Below are 17,128 nucleotides of genomic sequence, written 5' to 3'. Positions count from 1 at the left end.
CACAGTTAGACAAAATATTGAAATAAATTTCAGAACACAGTCACACACAATGTGTATGGTTATGATAGTACAAGTCCCTGAGTGGCATTATTGGAGATGTTGTCCTGGAGCCCCATCTCTGCAAGAACAAGCTGTAGTAGTTCCTCATTTTGCATGGGGTCAGCCTCAGAAAAAGGTAATCCAGCTTGTGTTCCAGGAGCCAATACCTGGAGAGCTCCGACAGGAGGTCTGACTCGCAGAGGCCAGTCCCCAACTCTGCAGGTATTCCAGCGTACCCACTGTGTTTCTGTTCTCTCCAAGACTGCCTCTGGCGGCTCTTTCCCTGGGTGGCTGCAATAGGTGTGAGGGCTTGTTCTGTACAACAACCTGAGGGCACACAGTTCCTCTGCCATCGGTCTCCCAATGAATTAATAAACCTGACCAGCAGTAATTTGTATGACCAATGTCTAACAGGGTCTTGTGATCATAAACGAAAGGTTTAAAGCAAATATTTGCACCACTTGTTGGACCTGGAAAGCCATGGCTAAGCCCCCTGCCATCTTTGTGGAAGTCTTTGTGGTTCCACAGTGTAGTGGTTAGCACATTTTACAGTACCAGCAACCCGGGTTCTCTTCCTGCTGCTGCCTGCAAAGAGTTTGTACATTCTCCCTGTGACTGCATGGGTTTCCTCCAGGTGCTCTGATTTCTTCCCACCGTCCAAAATCTACCAGTTGGTAGGTTAATTGGTCACTGTAAATTGTCCTGTGATTAGGCCAGGGTTAAACCAGGGGTTGCTGGGCAACACAGCTCGAAGAGCCGGAAACACTTATTCCACACTCTATCTCAATAAATAAATAAACTTAACTAAATAAAAAGAAGGAACTAGAAATGTTCATTGATGCCAATGAGAACAATACTAGTTTTGTTTTGCGATTGTTTGAAAGTAAACGCCATATTCCACTGGCAAAGGCATATCTTTATTGAAAAAGGATCTAGTGCTTTGCTGACATGTATGAAGAATAAACTCTTCTCGGGCTTCCAGCCGGGTACAGGTACTGATTATAAATGGTGTTTCAATGCCAAACTCTTCATCAGGAATGATGCCTAGGCGTGTCTAGTCGGGGATGGGGGAGGTATTTATACCCTCTCCCCCCCCCCACCGTAGTCCATAGTCCATCCTTCCTGATTGGTTAGCCCTCATCCAGTCACGTTTTCGTTCTTTCCCCTGTTTACAATTGAATTCCAGTGCTTACTTGGAGTGAGACTTTCATCTTTGTTAAAATTCTTTTCCTCTGGTTTTATTCCAATGGCTTCCTTTACCAGGCAATCCCAAAAGCCATTGGCGCAGCATAGTAGTTTTGTGCTATTGAAGTCAATCCTATGGCCATTGTGAATGCAATGTTCTGCTGCCGCTGATTTCTTCGAGTAACCTAAACGGATACACCTCTTGTGTTCCTTGATGCAGTTTTCCACTGTGCGTCCCAGCTGGCCAATATATGGTGCTCTGCATTCACAGGAAATTCTGTAAATGCCGACCGAACTGAGTCCCAAGTCATCTTTGACCCACGTAGGCTGTGATTTGAGCTTCCTTACAGGTTTCTGGATGGTATTAGTCCAGCTTTTCTTCAGGATCTTAGCGACCCTTCCAGAAACTGTGGAAATATAGGAAGACAGGGAGTAGTGACAGGTTCCTCCTCGTTATTAGGTTTCAAAGATGATCTGGAACCCAGGTCGGCTAGCATTTACAGGATTTCTGTGAATGGGAGGCAGTATATATCGGCCAGACGGGACACACAGTGCAAAACCACATCAAGGAGCACAGGAGGTGTATCCATTTGGGTTACCCGGAGAAATTGGCGGTAGCATAACATTGCATTTGCAATGACCATAGGATTGACTTTGACGACACAGAACTACAGTGCTGCGCCAGTGGGTTTAAGAAACATAGAAAACCTACAGCACAATACAGGCCCTTCGGCCAACAAAGTTGTGTCGAACATGTCCCTACCTTAAAAATTACTAGGCTTACCCATAGCCCTCTATTTTTCTAAGCTCCATGTACCTATCCAAAAGTCTCTTAAAAGACCCTATCTTATCCACCACCACCATTGCCGGCAGCCCATTCCACGCACTCACCACTCTCTGCATAAAAAAACTTACCCCTGACATCTCTGTACCTCCTCCCCAGCACCTTAAACCAGTGTCCTTTTGTGGCAATCATTTCAGCCCTGGGAAAAAGCCTCTGACTAGCCACACGATCAATGCCTCTCATCATCTTATACACCTCTATCAGGTCACCTCTCATCCTCCGTCGCTCCAAGGAGAAAAGGCCGAGTTCACTCAACCTGTTTTCATAAGGCATGCTCCCCAATCCAGGCAACATCCTTGTAAATCTCCTCTGCACCCTTTCTATGGCTTCCACATCCTTCCTGTAGTGAGGCGACCAGAACAGAGCACAGTACTCCAAGTGGGGTCTGACCAGGGTCCTATATAGCTGCAACATTACCTCTCAGCTCCTAAGTTCAATTCCATGATTGATGAAGGCCAATACACCGTATGCCTTCTTAACCATGGAGTCAACCTGCGCAGCTGCTTTGAGCGTCCTATGGACTCGGACCCCAAGATCCCTTTGATCCTCCACACTGCCAAGAGTCTTACCATTAATACTATATTGTGCCATCACATTTGACCTATCAAAATGAACCACTTCACACTTATCTGGGTTGAACTCCATCTGCCACTTCTCAGCCCAGTTTTGCATCCTATCAATGTCCCGCTGTACCCTCTGACAGCCCTCCATACTATCCACAACACCTCCAACCTTTGTGTCATCATCAGACTTACTAACCCATCCCTCCACTTCCTCATCCAGGTCATTAATAAAAATCACGAAGAGTAGGGTCCCAAAACAGATCCCTGAGGCACACCACTGGTCACTGACCTTCATGAAGAATATGACCCATCTATAACCATTCTTTGCCTTCAGTGGGCAAGTCAGTTCTGGATCCACAAAGCAATGTCCCCTTGGATCCCATGCCTCCTTACTTTCTCAATAAGCCTTGTATGGGGTACCTTATCAAATGCCTTGCTGAAATCCATATACACTACATCTACTGCTCTTCCTTCATTAATGTGTTTAGTCACATCCTCAGAAAATTCAATCAGGCTCATAAGGCATGACCTGCCCTTGACAAAGCCATGCTGACTATTCCTAATCATATTATACCTCTCTAAATGTTAATAAATCCTGCCTCTCAGGATCTTCTCCATCAACTTACCAACCAGTGAAGTAAGACTCACTGGTCTATAATTTTCGGGGCTAACTCTACTCCCTTTCTTGAATAAAGGAACAACATCCACAACCCTTCAATCCTCCGGAACCTCTCCCGTCCCCATTGATGATGCAAAGACCATCTCCAGAGGCTCAGCAGTCTCCTCCCTTGCCTCCCACAGTAGCCTGAGGTACATCTCATCCACTCCCGGCGATTTATTCAACTTGATGCTTTCCAAAACCTCCAGCACATCCTCTTTCTTAATATCTACATGCTCAAGCTTTTCAGTCCGCTGCAAATCATCACTACAATCACCAAGATCCTTTCCTATAGTGAATACTGAAGTAAAGTATTCATTAAGTACTTATGTTATTTCCTCCGGTTCCAAACACACTTTCCCACTGTCACACTTGATGGGTGCTATTCTTTCTCGTCTTATCCTCTTGCTCTTCACATACTTGTAGAATGCCTTGGGGTTTTCCTTAATCCTGCCCACCCAGGCCTTCTCATGGCCCCTTCTGGCTCTCCTAATTTCCATCTTAAACTCCTTCCTGTTAACCTTATAATCTTCTAGGTCTCTAACATTACCTAGCTCACTGAACTTTTTGTAAGCTTTTCTTCTTGACTAGATTTATTACAGTCTTTGTACACCACGGTTCCTGTACCCTACCATCCTTTCCCTGTCTCATTGGAATGTACCTATGCAGAACTCCACACAATTATCACCTGAAGATTTGCCACATTTCTTCCGTACTTTTCCCTGAGAACATCTGTTCCCAATTTAAACTTCCAAGTTCCTGCCCGACAGCCTCATAATCCCCTTACTCCAATTAAACGCTTTTCTAACTTGTCCGTTCCAATTTCTCTCCAATGCTATTGTAAAGGAGACAGAATTGTGATCAGTATCTCCAAAATGTTCTCCCACTGAGCAATCTGACACCTGACCAGGTTCATTTCCCAATACCAAGTCAAGTATAGTCTCTCCTCTTGTAGGTTTATCTATATATTGTGTCAGGAAATCTTCCTAAACACACCTAACAAACTCCACCCCATCTAAACCCCTTGCTCTAGGGCGATGCCAGTCGATATTTGGGGAATTAAAATCTCCCATCACGATAACTCTGTTATTATTACACCTTTCCAGGATCTGTTTCCCTATCTGCTGCTCGATATCCCTGTTACTATTGGGTGGTCTATAAAAAACACCCAGTAAAGTTATTGACCCCTTGCTATTCCTAATCTCCACCCACAGAGACTCCGTAGCCAATCCCTCCATGACATCCACCTTTTCTGCAGCCGTGACACAATCTCTGATCAACAGTGCCACACCCCCACCTCCTCTGCCTCCCTCCCTGTCCTTTATGGAACATCTAAAACATGGCACTTGAAGTAACCATTCCTGTCCCTGAGCCATTCAAGTCTCTGTAATGGCCACCACATCATAGGTCCAAGTACTGATCCATGCTCTAAGCTTATCTGCAATACTCACAATACTCCTTGCATTAAAACAGACACATCTCAAACTGCCGGTCTGAGCACGTCCCTTCTCTATCACCTGCCTCACACATTGTCTCCAAGCTTTCTCTATTTGTGAGTCAACCACCTCTTCCCCAGTCTCTTCAGTTCTGTTCCCACCCCCCAACAATTCTAGTTTAAACTCTCCCCAGTAGTCTTCGCAAACCTTCCTGCCAGGATATTGGTCCCCCTGGGATTCAAGTGCAACCCGTCCTTTTTGTACAGGTCACACCTGCCCCAAAAGAGGTCCCAATGATCCAGAAATCGGAATCCCTGCCCCCTGTTCCAATCCCTCAACGATGTATTTATCCTCCACCTTATTCTATTCCTATACTCACTGTCGCGTGGCACGGGCAGTAATCCCGAGATTACTACCTTTGTGGTCCTGCTTCTCAACTTCCTTCCTAACTCCCTGTAGCCTGTTTTCAGGACCTCTTCCCTTTTCCTACCTATGTCATTGGTACCCATATGTACCACGACCTCTGGCTGTTCTCCCTCCCACTGCAGGATATCGTGGTCGCGATCTGAAACATCCCGGACCCTGGCACCTGGGAGGCAAACTACCATCCGTGTTTCTTTCCTGCATCCACAGAATCGCCTGTCTGACCCCCTAACTATACAGTCCCCTATCACTACTGCCTTCCTCTTCCTTTCCCTACCCTTCTGAGCTACAGAGCCAGACTCTGTGCCAGAGGCACGGCCACTGTTGTTTCTCCCAAGTAGGCTGTCTCCCTCAACAGTACTGAAACGGGAGTACTTATTGTCAAGGGGTACAGCCACAGGGGTACTGTCTAGTATCTGACTCTTCCCCTTCCCTCTCCTAACTGTGACCCACTTGTCTGTCTCCCGTGGCCCCGGTGTGACCACCTGACTATAATTCCTTTCTATTACCTCCTCGCTCTTCTTGACCAGACGACAGTCATTGAGCTGCAACTCCAGTTCCCTACCGCAGTCCCTTAGGAGCTGCGACTCGACACACCGGGTGCAGATATGGCCGTCCGGGAGGCTGGGAGACTCCAGGACTTCCCACATCTGACACCGAGCACAGAAATCTGGCCTCACATATTCTTCCTTTCCTCAATTAACACATGTACACCTACCTCGCCTCATTACTGCTTAAGCCCATTGAGCCAAAGCCCTATCACTCTGCTGCCTGCCGAATATGGCGGTTTTCTTTTTGAACTTTTCCCCGCTCTACTGGCTGACGTCACGCTCCTGCACATTCTTACCTCTCTTTACCCCAAGTAGTAAAATGCTTTCACTCCGGAAATCCTTAGCCGTTCCACTCACAGCCTTTTTGCTCTGAATCTGTTTTGGGACCACCTGGTAAAGGAAGCCATTGAAATGTAACTGGGGGAAAAGAACTTTAACAAAGATGAAGGTCTCGCTCTAAGTAAGAACTGGAATTTGATTGTCAACAAGTTGGGAGATCGGACACCCGATTTATGCCACAGTAGACCATGGGGGTATAAGTACCACCGGACTGGACGTGCCCAGGCATCATACCCGATGAAGGGGGCGGAGTTTGTCATTGAAATGTTGGTTATAATCAAAACCTGCACCCAGCTGGAAGCCTAAGAAGAGTTTATTCAGCATATCTTTAGCATAGGCATGCAGAGACTACCATTTAGTGATCCACCCAATTCTTTTTTAAAATGTCTTGTTTAGCTTTATTCTACTATAACCACACTAATCTGAACTTCAACACCCCAGACCATGCTCCCTTCTCTCTGCTGCCATCAGGAAGAAGGTACAGGAGCTTTAAGACTCACACCACCAGGTTCAGGAACAGTTATTACTCCTCAACGACCAGGCTTCTGAACCAGAGGGGTTAAATTCGGTCACCTCATCACTGAACTGTTCCACAACCTATAGTCTCACTTTCAAGGGCTCTTCATCTCATGTTCCCAATATTTATAGGGTATTTATTTATTATTATTATTTCTTTTTTTCTTTTTGTATTTGCAAAATTTGTTGTCTTCTGTATATTGGCTGTTTGTCCCGTTGGGTATGGTCTTTCACTGATTCTATTATGGTTCTTGGATTTACTGAGAATGCCCACAAGAAAATGAATGTCAGGGTTGTATTTAGTCATATATATGTACTTTGATAATAAATTTAATGTGAACTTGAACAAATTTATGTTCTGATGTTGATGTCTAGTAGATATTTTTTCATTCCTTGTAAAACCTTTGCTTTTTTCAAGGAAAACCATTGCAAGTGGAGGTATGGCAGTTCCTCATCCTTATGCAATCACTCATTTTGAAGATAAAGTATTCTATACTGATTGGACTAAGATGGCTGTTATGAGAGTCAATAAGTCTATAGATAATGACCCACAAATTGTCTATCAGTCTTCACTGAAGCCATATGGATTGACAGTATATCATGCATTCAAACAGCCATTTGGTAAGTACAGTATCTGCAGACAGATACTTGTAATATGACAGTGTTAGAATTCTATTCCTTTAAAGTGAAAATGATTCAATAAAAATCAAAAATTGCTCAACTGATGTTTTTTTGTTAGTTTATGACTGTATCTAATAAAATGTCCAGTGTCATATTTGCATGTTATAAATAGAAAGGGAATGGCAAAATTAAAAAAAGGTGTTTTCACATTTTCTTAATATCTTGGTCAGTGGGAGTAGGCAGTTTAAATGCTTCAGCACAGAGTAGTTGGGCCGAAGTGCCTGTTTCTCTGTTGTGCTTTTCTATGACTATGACTATTTGACTCTCCTTACTAACATTAAGTGTAAACCTTATAGCTTTGTATAAATCACTGCTTTTCTTTTTTTCCCCAGATGGAAGCCATTGAATATAATTTAATTTAATTTATTTTATTTAGAGATACAGCTTTGCTATTCTAGTTTACATCTCTGTTGTACCCATCCTTTGTATTTCTACTTGAGCATTCCATTTCAGTTTGCATCAGTCTCATCTCTTCTTCTACTTAATCTCTACTTTTTTTTCCATTCTAGTAGAGCTTCCCTGCTGTCTTTCTCTCTCTCTCCTTTCCCTTCTTTTGTACCTGCGTAAAACATGCTGCCGCTTTTTCTAGTTCTGACTGCTCCTCGGAAAGGTCAGTTATAGGTTAATGTTTCTGAAACTTTAACGCTGTATCTCCCTCCACAGATGCTGTCTAACCCGCTAATCATTTCCAACTGTTTTCAGTTTCTACTTTATATTTGGTGCATACGACCATATGAAAAAAGCTGTACTAGTCTGTTCCAATCATGAGTGTTAATGGTGATTGTCCATCATGTCCAACAATGACAGGAAACTTGTGCGGGAGGGTTTTTAAAGTGGAAAAGTCGTTGCACGGGGGCAGTTCCACTCTCTCATCTCGGAAGTCCAGGTCTAGTGGTACAAATAAGCGTCACAAACTGGGGTCTTCCTTAGTCACAGTGAATGATCATGACGTCTTCTATGCCTTGACATGCCCCTTGCTCTCCACACAGCATTTCAGTACTGCCTTTCTGGCTGTTGTATCTCACTGTAGACCTCATCCACTTGGTTTGCTGGAGCTGACTTTACACACTAGAGTATGAGGCTGCTGGCTACCCTCGACTGGTTTAGCCCGCCTGTCAAAGTGGTGTACCAGGGTGTTGCCGCTGTCGCATGCAGACAGCTACTTGGAGCCGCAGGTGAGAGCTGAGTGCCTGGTAGGGACCAAAGGTGAGTGAGCTGCCCCAGAATGGACATCACGGCACCTTCACCAGAGGTGCTACCCCTCCCTGGACACCACAAGTGTGCTACATACAGTTAGGCATAAGAATTGCATTTCTTTTAAATTAGCACAGTTAAATTAATACACCTGTTTTGTTCTGTATGGCTCATTTTAGTGAGGAATCCATGTGATCATAATAATGCTGGATGTGAGCATATATGCATTCTCAGTCATACAACAGACAATCAAGGCCTAGGCTATCGATGCAGATGCAGGCTGGGCTTTGATCTTCACCGCGATCAGAAACATTGCTATGGTAAGTGAATGATCTCAAGAATTCACTTTGTTTGTCATTATCTAATGATTATCTTCAAATATTGTGACTAAATTAACCCACAATTTCCTTTCATCACTAATCGATTCATTAATCTCCCAGTATTTAATAGTTTCAATGAAATCATCAATATTTTGCATAGTTGCAATCTCATGCCTTGAAGAGAGTAATTAACTCAGTGTGGTAGACAGTGTACGTCGTGGAAAATTACTCTGAACAAAAAAATCAGGATCAGGTTCAGTATCACCAGCGTTTGTCATGAAATTTGTTGTTATAGAACATAGAACGTAGAATAGTACAGCACAGTACAGGCCCTTCGGCTCACAATGTTGTGCCGACCCTCAAGCCGGGCCTCCCATATAACCCCCCCCACCTTAAATTCCTCTATATACCTGTCTAGTAGTCTCTTAAATTTCACTAGTGTATCTGCCTCCACCACTGACTCAGGCAGTGCATTCCACGCTCCAACCACTCCCTGAGTAAAAAACCTTCCTCTTATATCCCCCTTGAACTTCCCACCCCTTACCTTAAAGCCATGTCATCTGGTATTGAGCAGTGGTGCCCTGGGGAAGAGGTGCTGGCTATCCACTCCATCTATTCCTCTTAATATCTTGTATACCTCTATTATGTCTCCTCTCATCCTCCTTCTCTCCAAAGAATAAAACCCTAGCTCTCTTAATCTCTGATCAAAATGCATACTCTCTAAACCTGGTAAATCTCCTCTGTACCCTTTCCAATGCTTCCACATCTTTCCTATAGTGAGGCGACCAGAACTGGACACAGTTCTCCAAGTGTGGCCTAACCAGAGTTTTACAGAGCTGCATCATTACCTCGCGACTCTTAAACTTTATCCCTTGACTTATGAAAGCTAACACCCCATAAGCTTTCTTAACTACCCTATCTACCTGTGAGGCAACTTATAGGGATCTATGGACATTTACCCCCCAATCCCTCTGCTCCTCCACACTACCAAGTATCCTGCCATTTACTTTGTACTCTGCCTTGGAGTTTGTCCTTCCAAAGTGTATCACCTCACATTTCTCCAGGTTGAACTCCATCTGCCACTTCTCAGCCCACTTCTGCATCCTATCAATATCTCTCTGTAATCTTCGACAATCCTCTACACTATCTACGACACCACCAACCTTTGCGTCGTCTGCAAATTTGCCAATCCACCCTTCTACCCCCACATCCAGGTCATTAATAAAAATCACAAAAAGTAGAGGTCGCAGAACTGATCCTTGTGGGACATCACGAGTCACAACCCTCCAATCCGAATGTACTCCCTCCACCATGACCCTCTGCCTTCTGCAGGCAAGCCAATTTTGAATCCACCTGGCCAAACTTCCCTGGATCCCATGCCTTCTGACTTTCTGTATAAGCCTACCGTGTGGAACCTCGTTAAATGGCTCATTAAAATCCATATAGATCACACCCACTGTACTACCCTCACCTATATGCCTGGTCAGCTCCTCAAAGTCTCTATCAGGCTTGTTAGACACGATCTGCCCTTCACAAAGCCATGCTGACTGTTCCTGATCAGACTATGATTCTCTGAATGCCCATAGATCCTATCTCTAAGAATCTTTTCCAACAGCTTTCCTGTCACAGACGTAAGGCTCACTGGTCTATAATTACCCAGACTATACTTTTTTGAACAAGGGGACAAGATTCGCCTCCCTCCAATCCTCCGGTACCATTTCCATAGACAACGAGGACGTAAAGATCCTAGCCAGAGGCTCAGCAATCTCTTCCCTTACCTTGTGGAGCAGCCTGAGGAATATTCCATCAGGCCCCAGGGATTTATCCGTCCTAATGTATTTTAACAACTCCAACACCTCCTCTCCCTTAATATCAACATGCTCCAGAACATCAACCTCACTCATATTGTCCTCACCATCATCAAGTTCCCTCTCATTGGTGAATACCGAAGAGAAGCATTCGTTGAGGACCTCTCTCACTTCCACAGCCTCCAGGCACATCTTCCCACCTTTATCTCTAATCGGTCCTACCTTCACTCCTGTCATCCTTTTGTTCTTCACATAATTGAAGAATGCCTTGGGGTTTTCCTTTACCCTACTCGCCAAGGCCTTCTCATGCCCCCTTCTTGCTCTTCTCAGCCCCTTCTTAAGCTCCTTTCTTGCTACCCTATATTCCTCAATAGACCCATCTGATCCTTGCTTCCTAAACCTCATGTATGGTTTCCACCTCACTTGTCAGCCATGGTTCCTTCACCCTACCATTCTTTATCTTCCTCACCGGGACAAATTTACCCCTAACATCCTGCAAGAGATCCCTAAACATCGACCACATGTCCATAGTACATTTCCCTGCAAAAAGATCATCCCAATTCACACCCTCAAGTTCTGGCCTTATAGCCTCACAATTTGCCCTTCCCCAGTTAAAAATTTTCCTGTCCTCTCTGATTCTATCCTTTTCCACGATAATGCTAAAGGCCAGGGAGCGGTGGTCACTGTCCCCCAGATGCTCACCCACTGAGAGATCTGTGACTCGACCCGGTTCGTTACCTAATACTAGATCTTGTTATGTGGCAGCAGTACACAATAATAAAAAACTGTATGTTACAATAATCATCATCATCATCATTATGTGCCATTGCATATGACATGGGTGATCATGGTCTTTCCATGACCATAACTGTACTTGCCAAATTTTTCTACAGAAGTGGTTTGCCACTGCCTTCTGGGCAGTGTCTTTACCGGCCATTATCAGTCTCTGGATTGTCTGCCTGGTGTCAGTGATCACATAACCAGGGCTTGAGATACGCACTGGCTGGTCATACAACCGTCTTACCTCCTATTCCCATGGCTTCATGTAACCCTGATGGGGTGTGGGATGGTGTCTGGGATGGTGTCTGAGAAGGTGCTACACCTTCCCCAAGGGTGACCTGCAGACTAGCGGAGGGAAGGAGCAGCTTACACCTCCTTTGGTAGAGACATATCGCCAACCTGTCACCCAAAATTGCAATAAGAAGTATATATAAAAATAAATTAACTAAGTAGTGCAAAAAGAGAGGGAAAAATAACGAGGAAGTGTTCATGGGTTCAATCTCCATTCAGAAATCTGATGGCGGAGGGGAAGAAGCTGTTCCTGAAATGTTGAGTTTGTGTCTTCAGGTTCCTGTACCTCCTCCTTGATAGCTGCAGTGAGAAGTGGGCATGTCCTGGGTGATGGCAGTCTTTAATGATGGACGCCAACTTTTTGAGGCGCTGCCTTTTGAAGATGTCCTGGATTCTGGGGAGGCTAGTACTCATGATGGAGCTGACTGAGTTTACAACTTTCTGCGGCTTTTCCAATCCTGTGCCGTGGCCCCTCCCTACCAGACAATATTGTAAACAGAACTCTGTCCATGGTACATGTGTAGAAATTTGAGAGTGTCATGCTGAATGGCACGGAAGGAAAGAAGAAGCTTCAAAACTTCAGAAACTTTTTCAATTGGCTGATGTACTTACACTTTTGTATTATTTGATATTCAACCATACTTGTGTTGAAAGCAGTACAATATCAGTTTATTATAATACAATTTTTTTTATTTGCCAGGTAATAATACTTTTTGTAATTCAGAATTTGTACTCATTATAAACTATAGAATAATAGACTACTAATGCTGAGATACATCCTAGGATGACCTGCCTGGGGTGGCAGCACAGGCAGGTACTTTAGGGACATTTAAGATGCTCTTAGATAGACAATGGATGAAAGACAAATGGAGGTCTATGTGGGAGTGAAGGGTTACATTGCTTAGCAGATCATTGTGGGTCGAAGGGCTGTACTGTGTTCAAAGTGCATTATACAACCTTGAGGTTTGTCTCCTAACAGGCAGCCACGACACAAAAAAACCCAATGAGAAAAAGAGAACCGTCAAACACCCAATGAGCAGAGAAAAAATATGGTCATTTAAACAATAAACACAAGTGAATAGTGTTCTGAGTTGAAGTCCACAAAGCGAGTTTGTCCGTTGGCCCTTAGTTCGATGCAGAGTGGAGCATCCCACACCGCGAGCCCCTACACCCTGATATTTTCAATCTGTCCCAGGGTCTAAATCGTCAGACCATCAGATTCAGTCACCTCGATTCACTCTGGGGCCTGCACCCCACCACTTTGATTTGGCCTGTACCTGACCTTTCCGATTAGCCGCGGCACTTAAATCGATTGAACCTCGGGTCTTCCTCTCTCTCGGCGACGGGCCTTCTGCCTCGATGTTCTATTTCTGGTCAATGTGGGCTCGGCATTTAGCAGAGAGATTTTATGACTTTAAGTGAATACAGGCAGTCCCCCCCCACCCCCTGCCCCCCCCCAGGTTACAACAGAGTCCTGTTCCTGTATGATGTTGATAAATCTGAATGATTTGTAAGTGGGAAATAAAATGGTGTGTCGGTGAGGGTGACAGAAACAGCTGTGATGGGAGAGTGAGCAGGCATGGGAAGGGTAGCTGCTAGATGTCCTTACTGAGCCAATGAGTGAGCAGGAGTGTCTTCTCTACTGGGCTTGACCCAGTTGATTGCTGCAACTTGGGGGTAGAGTTTCTGCCAGTGGGTAGAGAAGGGATACAGTAACACCCTATTCTCACCTGGCAGAAGTTGCCACAGCCATGAGTCAGGCAGCAAGTCCATCCACATCTACCCCACCACTCTCCTAGATTCTTGTTTATATGTACAGGGTGTGCATAAGTTAGGTGTTTGTAACGTGAGGCAAGTAGGCCTTAATCTTATTTCTTCCTCAGTGAGTCTAAATTGATTTCCCCTTTGTGTTTCTAATAAATGTAAATTGTAAGTAAATCCAATTCTCCCATTCTACAATATGCAGTCTACACCCAGTGGGAGAATAGAGATTGTGGATACAGTAATCAGTAATTCAATGTAAAACTTTAGCGTGAATCAAGCCATTTACTGAGAAGCAAATATGTCAAGCTTACTCCTTAACTCAAGGTCCCTCTATATTTAATAGAGTCTTAATGGCTCTCTGTCTTCAAGTTTTCTTCTTCTTTAATAGCTATTCTTCCATACTATCTCCATCTCTCCTCTTTCCTCATCTTTCTCTTCAATTTCTACTCTTCTCCACATCCTGTCCGCTTCTCCCTTTGTCTCTATCCCTTCATCGCCACCTTTTCACTGCATTGGTCTCCTAGGTCCTCTGTACTTAGCCCAATGTGACCTGAATGCACACCTTTATTCTGATTCCCGTGTCAAATAGAAAAATATTCTGAATGTTATATGTTTTCTCTTCTGCAGCCGTGACCCAGTTCCTCCTATTTTCATCCCAGTTGGCTGTTCGTGGAATCCCTTTCAATGTCTCCACACAGGAAGATGTCATCCTGCCTATGACAAGAAACCCCTCGTACTTTGTAGGAATTGATTTTGATGCGGCGGAGCAGACTATCTTTTTCTCTGATACAAGGAATGATCTGATTTGTAAACAGAAAATAGATGGAACAGGTAGTGACCAAGTTCAAAAAATGATTAACTTTTCTCAGCCTTTTCATTTCTTCACTGTTCAAATGAAGGTTCTAGCTCTTTACAAACCATAAAAATCTCTGATCTTTTAACATTTAATAAAATAACCTCCATATTAATGTTGTAGCAGCACACACAAAATGCTGGAGGAACTCAGCAGGCCAGGCAGCATTTATTGAAAAGAGTACAGTCGATGTTTTGGGTCAAGACCCTTCATCAAGACGTAGCAGGTCCTGCTGAATGATCTCGGCCCGAAACATAACTGTAGGTTAATTGGTCGTAATAAATTGCCCTGTGATTAAGCTAGTGTCAAATTGGTTGGTTGCTGGGTGGTGTGGTTCATTGGGCCAGAAGGGTGTGTTCCATAACGTATCTCTAAATAAATAAATGAACAACCTTAACTAATTATAGTTTCACTTTACAGATGTTTAATCAAGTACGTCTGTCTACTTAGATTTTTTTACATTCTGCCACATTCATAAGGAGATGCCGAGTGGAGCAGGCCCTTCCGGCCCAACAAGGCCACATTACCCACCAACCCATCTATTTACACCAACCTAATCACCAGACAACTTACAATGACCAATGACCACTTTAGTCACTTTCCTGTTGTTCCCTTGGAGCTGTAATTAAGGATAGAAACTTAATTTGAAGTAAAATTTCTACAATTTTAAAAGTCTGCTTTGTTTCTCTAGTAAGGCAGTGTTTCAGCTACTGTGATCTGCTTTCCTATGTACAATCAAGTAGTACTGAGGTTAGAACTGAGTTAAAATGAAAAATTAATACAGGAACACATTCTTTCATCGCCCAATTTATTTCTTTGTACCACGACGATGCGCATATTGAGTGACATTGTGAAACCAAATAGCCACAGGGTTGGCGTTCACCAATGTGTTCCGGGGTTTTAATTTGTCTCGACAAATTCTATATGAAATTAAAAAAAAACAGTATTCACTGTTATCTTCCTGTTAATTATCAGCTAAGAGCTTGAAACTGAATTCTGCAGTAACTAATGAGCAGACTTCACTTTTAAAATCAGCAGTGTTTAGATTTCTGTCTGATATGTAGGTCGGGAAGTTCTCGCTGCCAATAGAGTGGAAGGAGTAGAAGATCTGGCTTTTGACTGGATTTCAAGGAATCTTTATTGGACTGATACACGCTATAGCAGCATATCTGTCCTGCGACTGGCTGATAAATCCAGGAGAGTGATTGCTGACAACCTGAACAATCCTAGATCTATTGTCGTGCATCCACTGTTGGGGTAAATTGAAAGAAAACATCAGTATACATACTTCTTATCACATTAAATATTATGGATCGAACTCTTGGTAATTCTTGTAGATGTAACAGGAACATTGCCATTGCTTCATTTACTTACAGATACATCTTCTGGACAGACTGGTACCGGCCTGCAAAAATTATGAGAGCCTGGGCTGATGGATCAAATGCAGAGCCACTAATTAATACAACACTAGGCTGGCCGAATGGTCTTACCATTGATTGGAGGTAAGTCAAATTGTTGATATGAGGGATGATATTTCAGCGATAAGAATCATACAGTAAAACCAAACATATCAAGTCAAGTTTATTGTCTTTCAACTATGTACATGTATACTGTCCTCACTGGGTCTCAACACCTTCCTCTGCAATTGGATCCCGGACTTCTAAACAGTAAGACCACAGTCAGTCCGTGTGGGCATTAGTGTCTCTTGTCCCATTATGCTAAGCAATGGCACACCCTAGGCTGTGTGCTCAGCCCACTGCTGTTCACACTGCTGACGCCTGACTGTGGCGCAAGATCTAGCTCAAACCGTGTCATCAAGTTTGCACTTATCAAGAACGATGACGAGTCAGAGTAAGAGAGGAAGTGGAGCAGGTGGTGTATTGGTGTGAGAAGAACAACCTAAGCCTGAACGTGGATAAGACCAAGGAAATCATTATGGACTTCAGAAAGGTGCAAACAAACTATTCCCCTTTGCGAATGCATGGCTCCATCATAGAGAGAGTTATGTACACCGATTTCCTGGAGTTCACATCACTGATGATCTCACCTGCTCTCACCTGAACAAGAAGGCACAGCAGCGTTCCATTTCCTAGGAAGACTGAGGCAAGCAAGGCTACCTCCCCCCACCCCCATCTTAACTGCATTTTACAGGAGCATCATTGAGAGTGTCCTGACAAGGGACTGCAAGAACAGCTGAGAGGATCATAGGGGTCTCCCTATCATCCACTGGGGACATTTATCAGGAGCGCTGCATATGCAGGTCCCACCCATCCATCCAGCATCCTCTTTGACTTTCTACCATCAGGCAGGAGACTACGATGCATAAAAACAAGAACGGTCAGGATGAGAAACGATTCTTTCCCTTGGCCATTAGGCTTCTGAACTCCCAGCTGCATCTTAGTTGATGTGTCACTGGTTAATCTGTTCCGTACCTTACAATATTTAATATTAATGGACTTCAGTTTGTTATTTATGTGTGATTCATCTGTAGATTTTATCTTTACCTTCATAAGTTATCATGTGTTATGTGTACTTGTTCGAAGAAATGTCGTCTCGTTTCTAGGTGCATTATATACATTATATACATGTACATAGTTAAATAACAATAAACCTCACTTGACTTTTGACCACCAAATGAGACGACGTTTCTCTGAACCAGGGTGTAAAGCACGGTAGTACACATAACACACAATCACTTTGGAAAGTAAGATTTAAATCTACAAATGAATTACACTTAGATAAGCAAAGTGCATAAGTATATACTGTAGGGTACAGCACAGATTATCTGGAGACACTTTGAATGCCACGCAGCAAGGAGTTCAGAAGTCAAATAGCCTGGGGGAAAAAACTGTTTCCCATCCTGGCCATTCTTGTCTTTATGCA

General features: G+C 43.7%; 1 protein-coding gene across 1 annotated transcript in view; it reads left to right on the top strand.

Annotated features, from left to right (window-relative positions):
• lrp2a (low density lipoprotein receptor-related protein 2a) overlaps positions 1-17,128 on the top strand; it is a 404,078-nt gene that overhangs the window by 97,330 nt on the left and 289,620 nt on the right. The window contains 5 exon segments of the mRNA XM_063052409.1: positions 6,973-7,175; positions 8,609-8,749; positions 14,020-14,223; positions 15,310-15,502; positions 15,622-15,747. Coding sequence (XP_062908479.1) covers positions 6,973-7,175; positions 8,609-8,749; positions 14,020-14,223; positions 15,310-15,502; positions 15,622-15,747 — 867 coding nt within the window.

This window comes from Mobula hypostoma, chromosome 6 (assembly GCF_963921235.1).
Source record: "Mobula hypostoma chromosome 6, sMobHyp1.1, whole genome shotgun sequence".
Classification (NCBI taxonomy): domain Eukaryota; kingdom Metazoa; phylum Chordata; class Chondrichthyes; order Myliobatiformes; family Myliobatidae; genus Mobula; species Mobula hypostoma.
The sequence above is the reverse complement of the archived record's forward strand: the minus strand, read 5'-3'. Positions and strand labels throughout refer to the sequence as shown.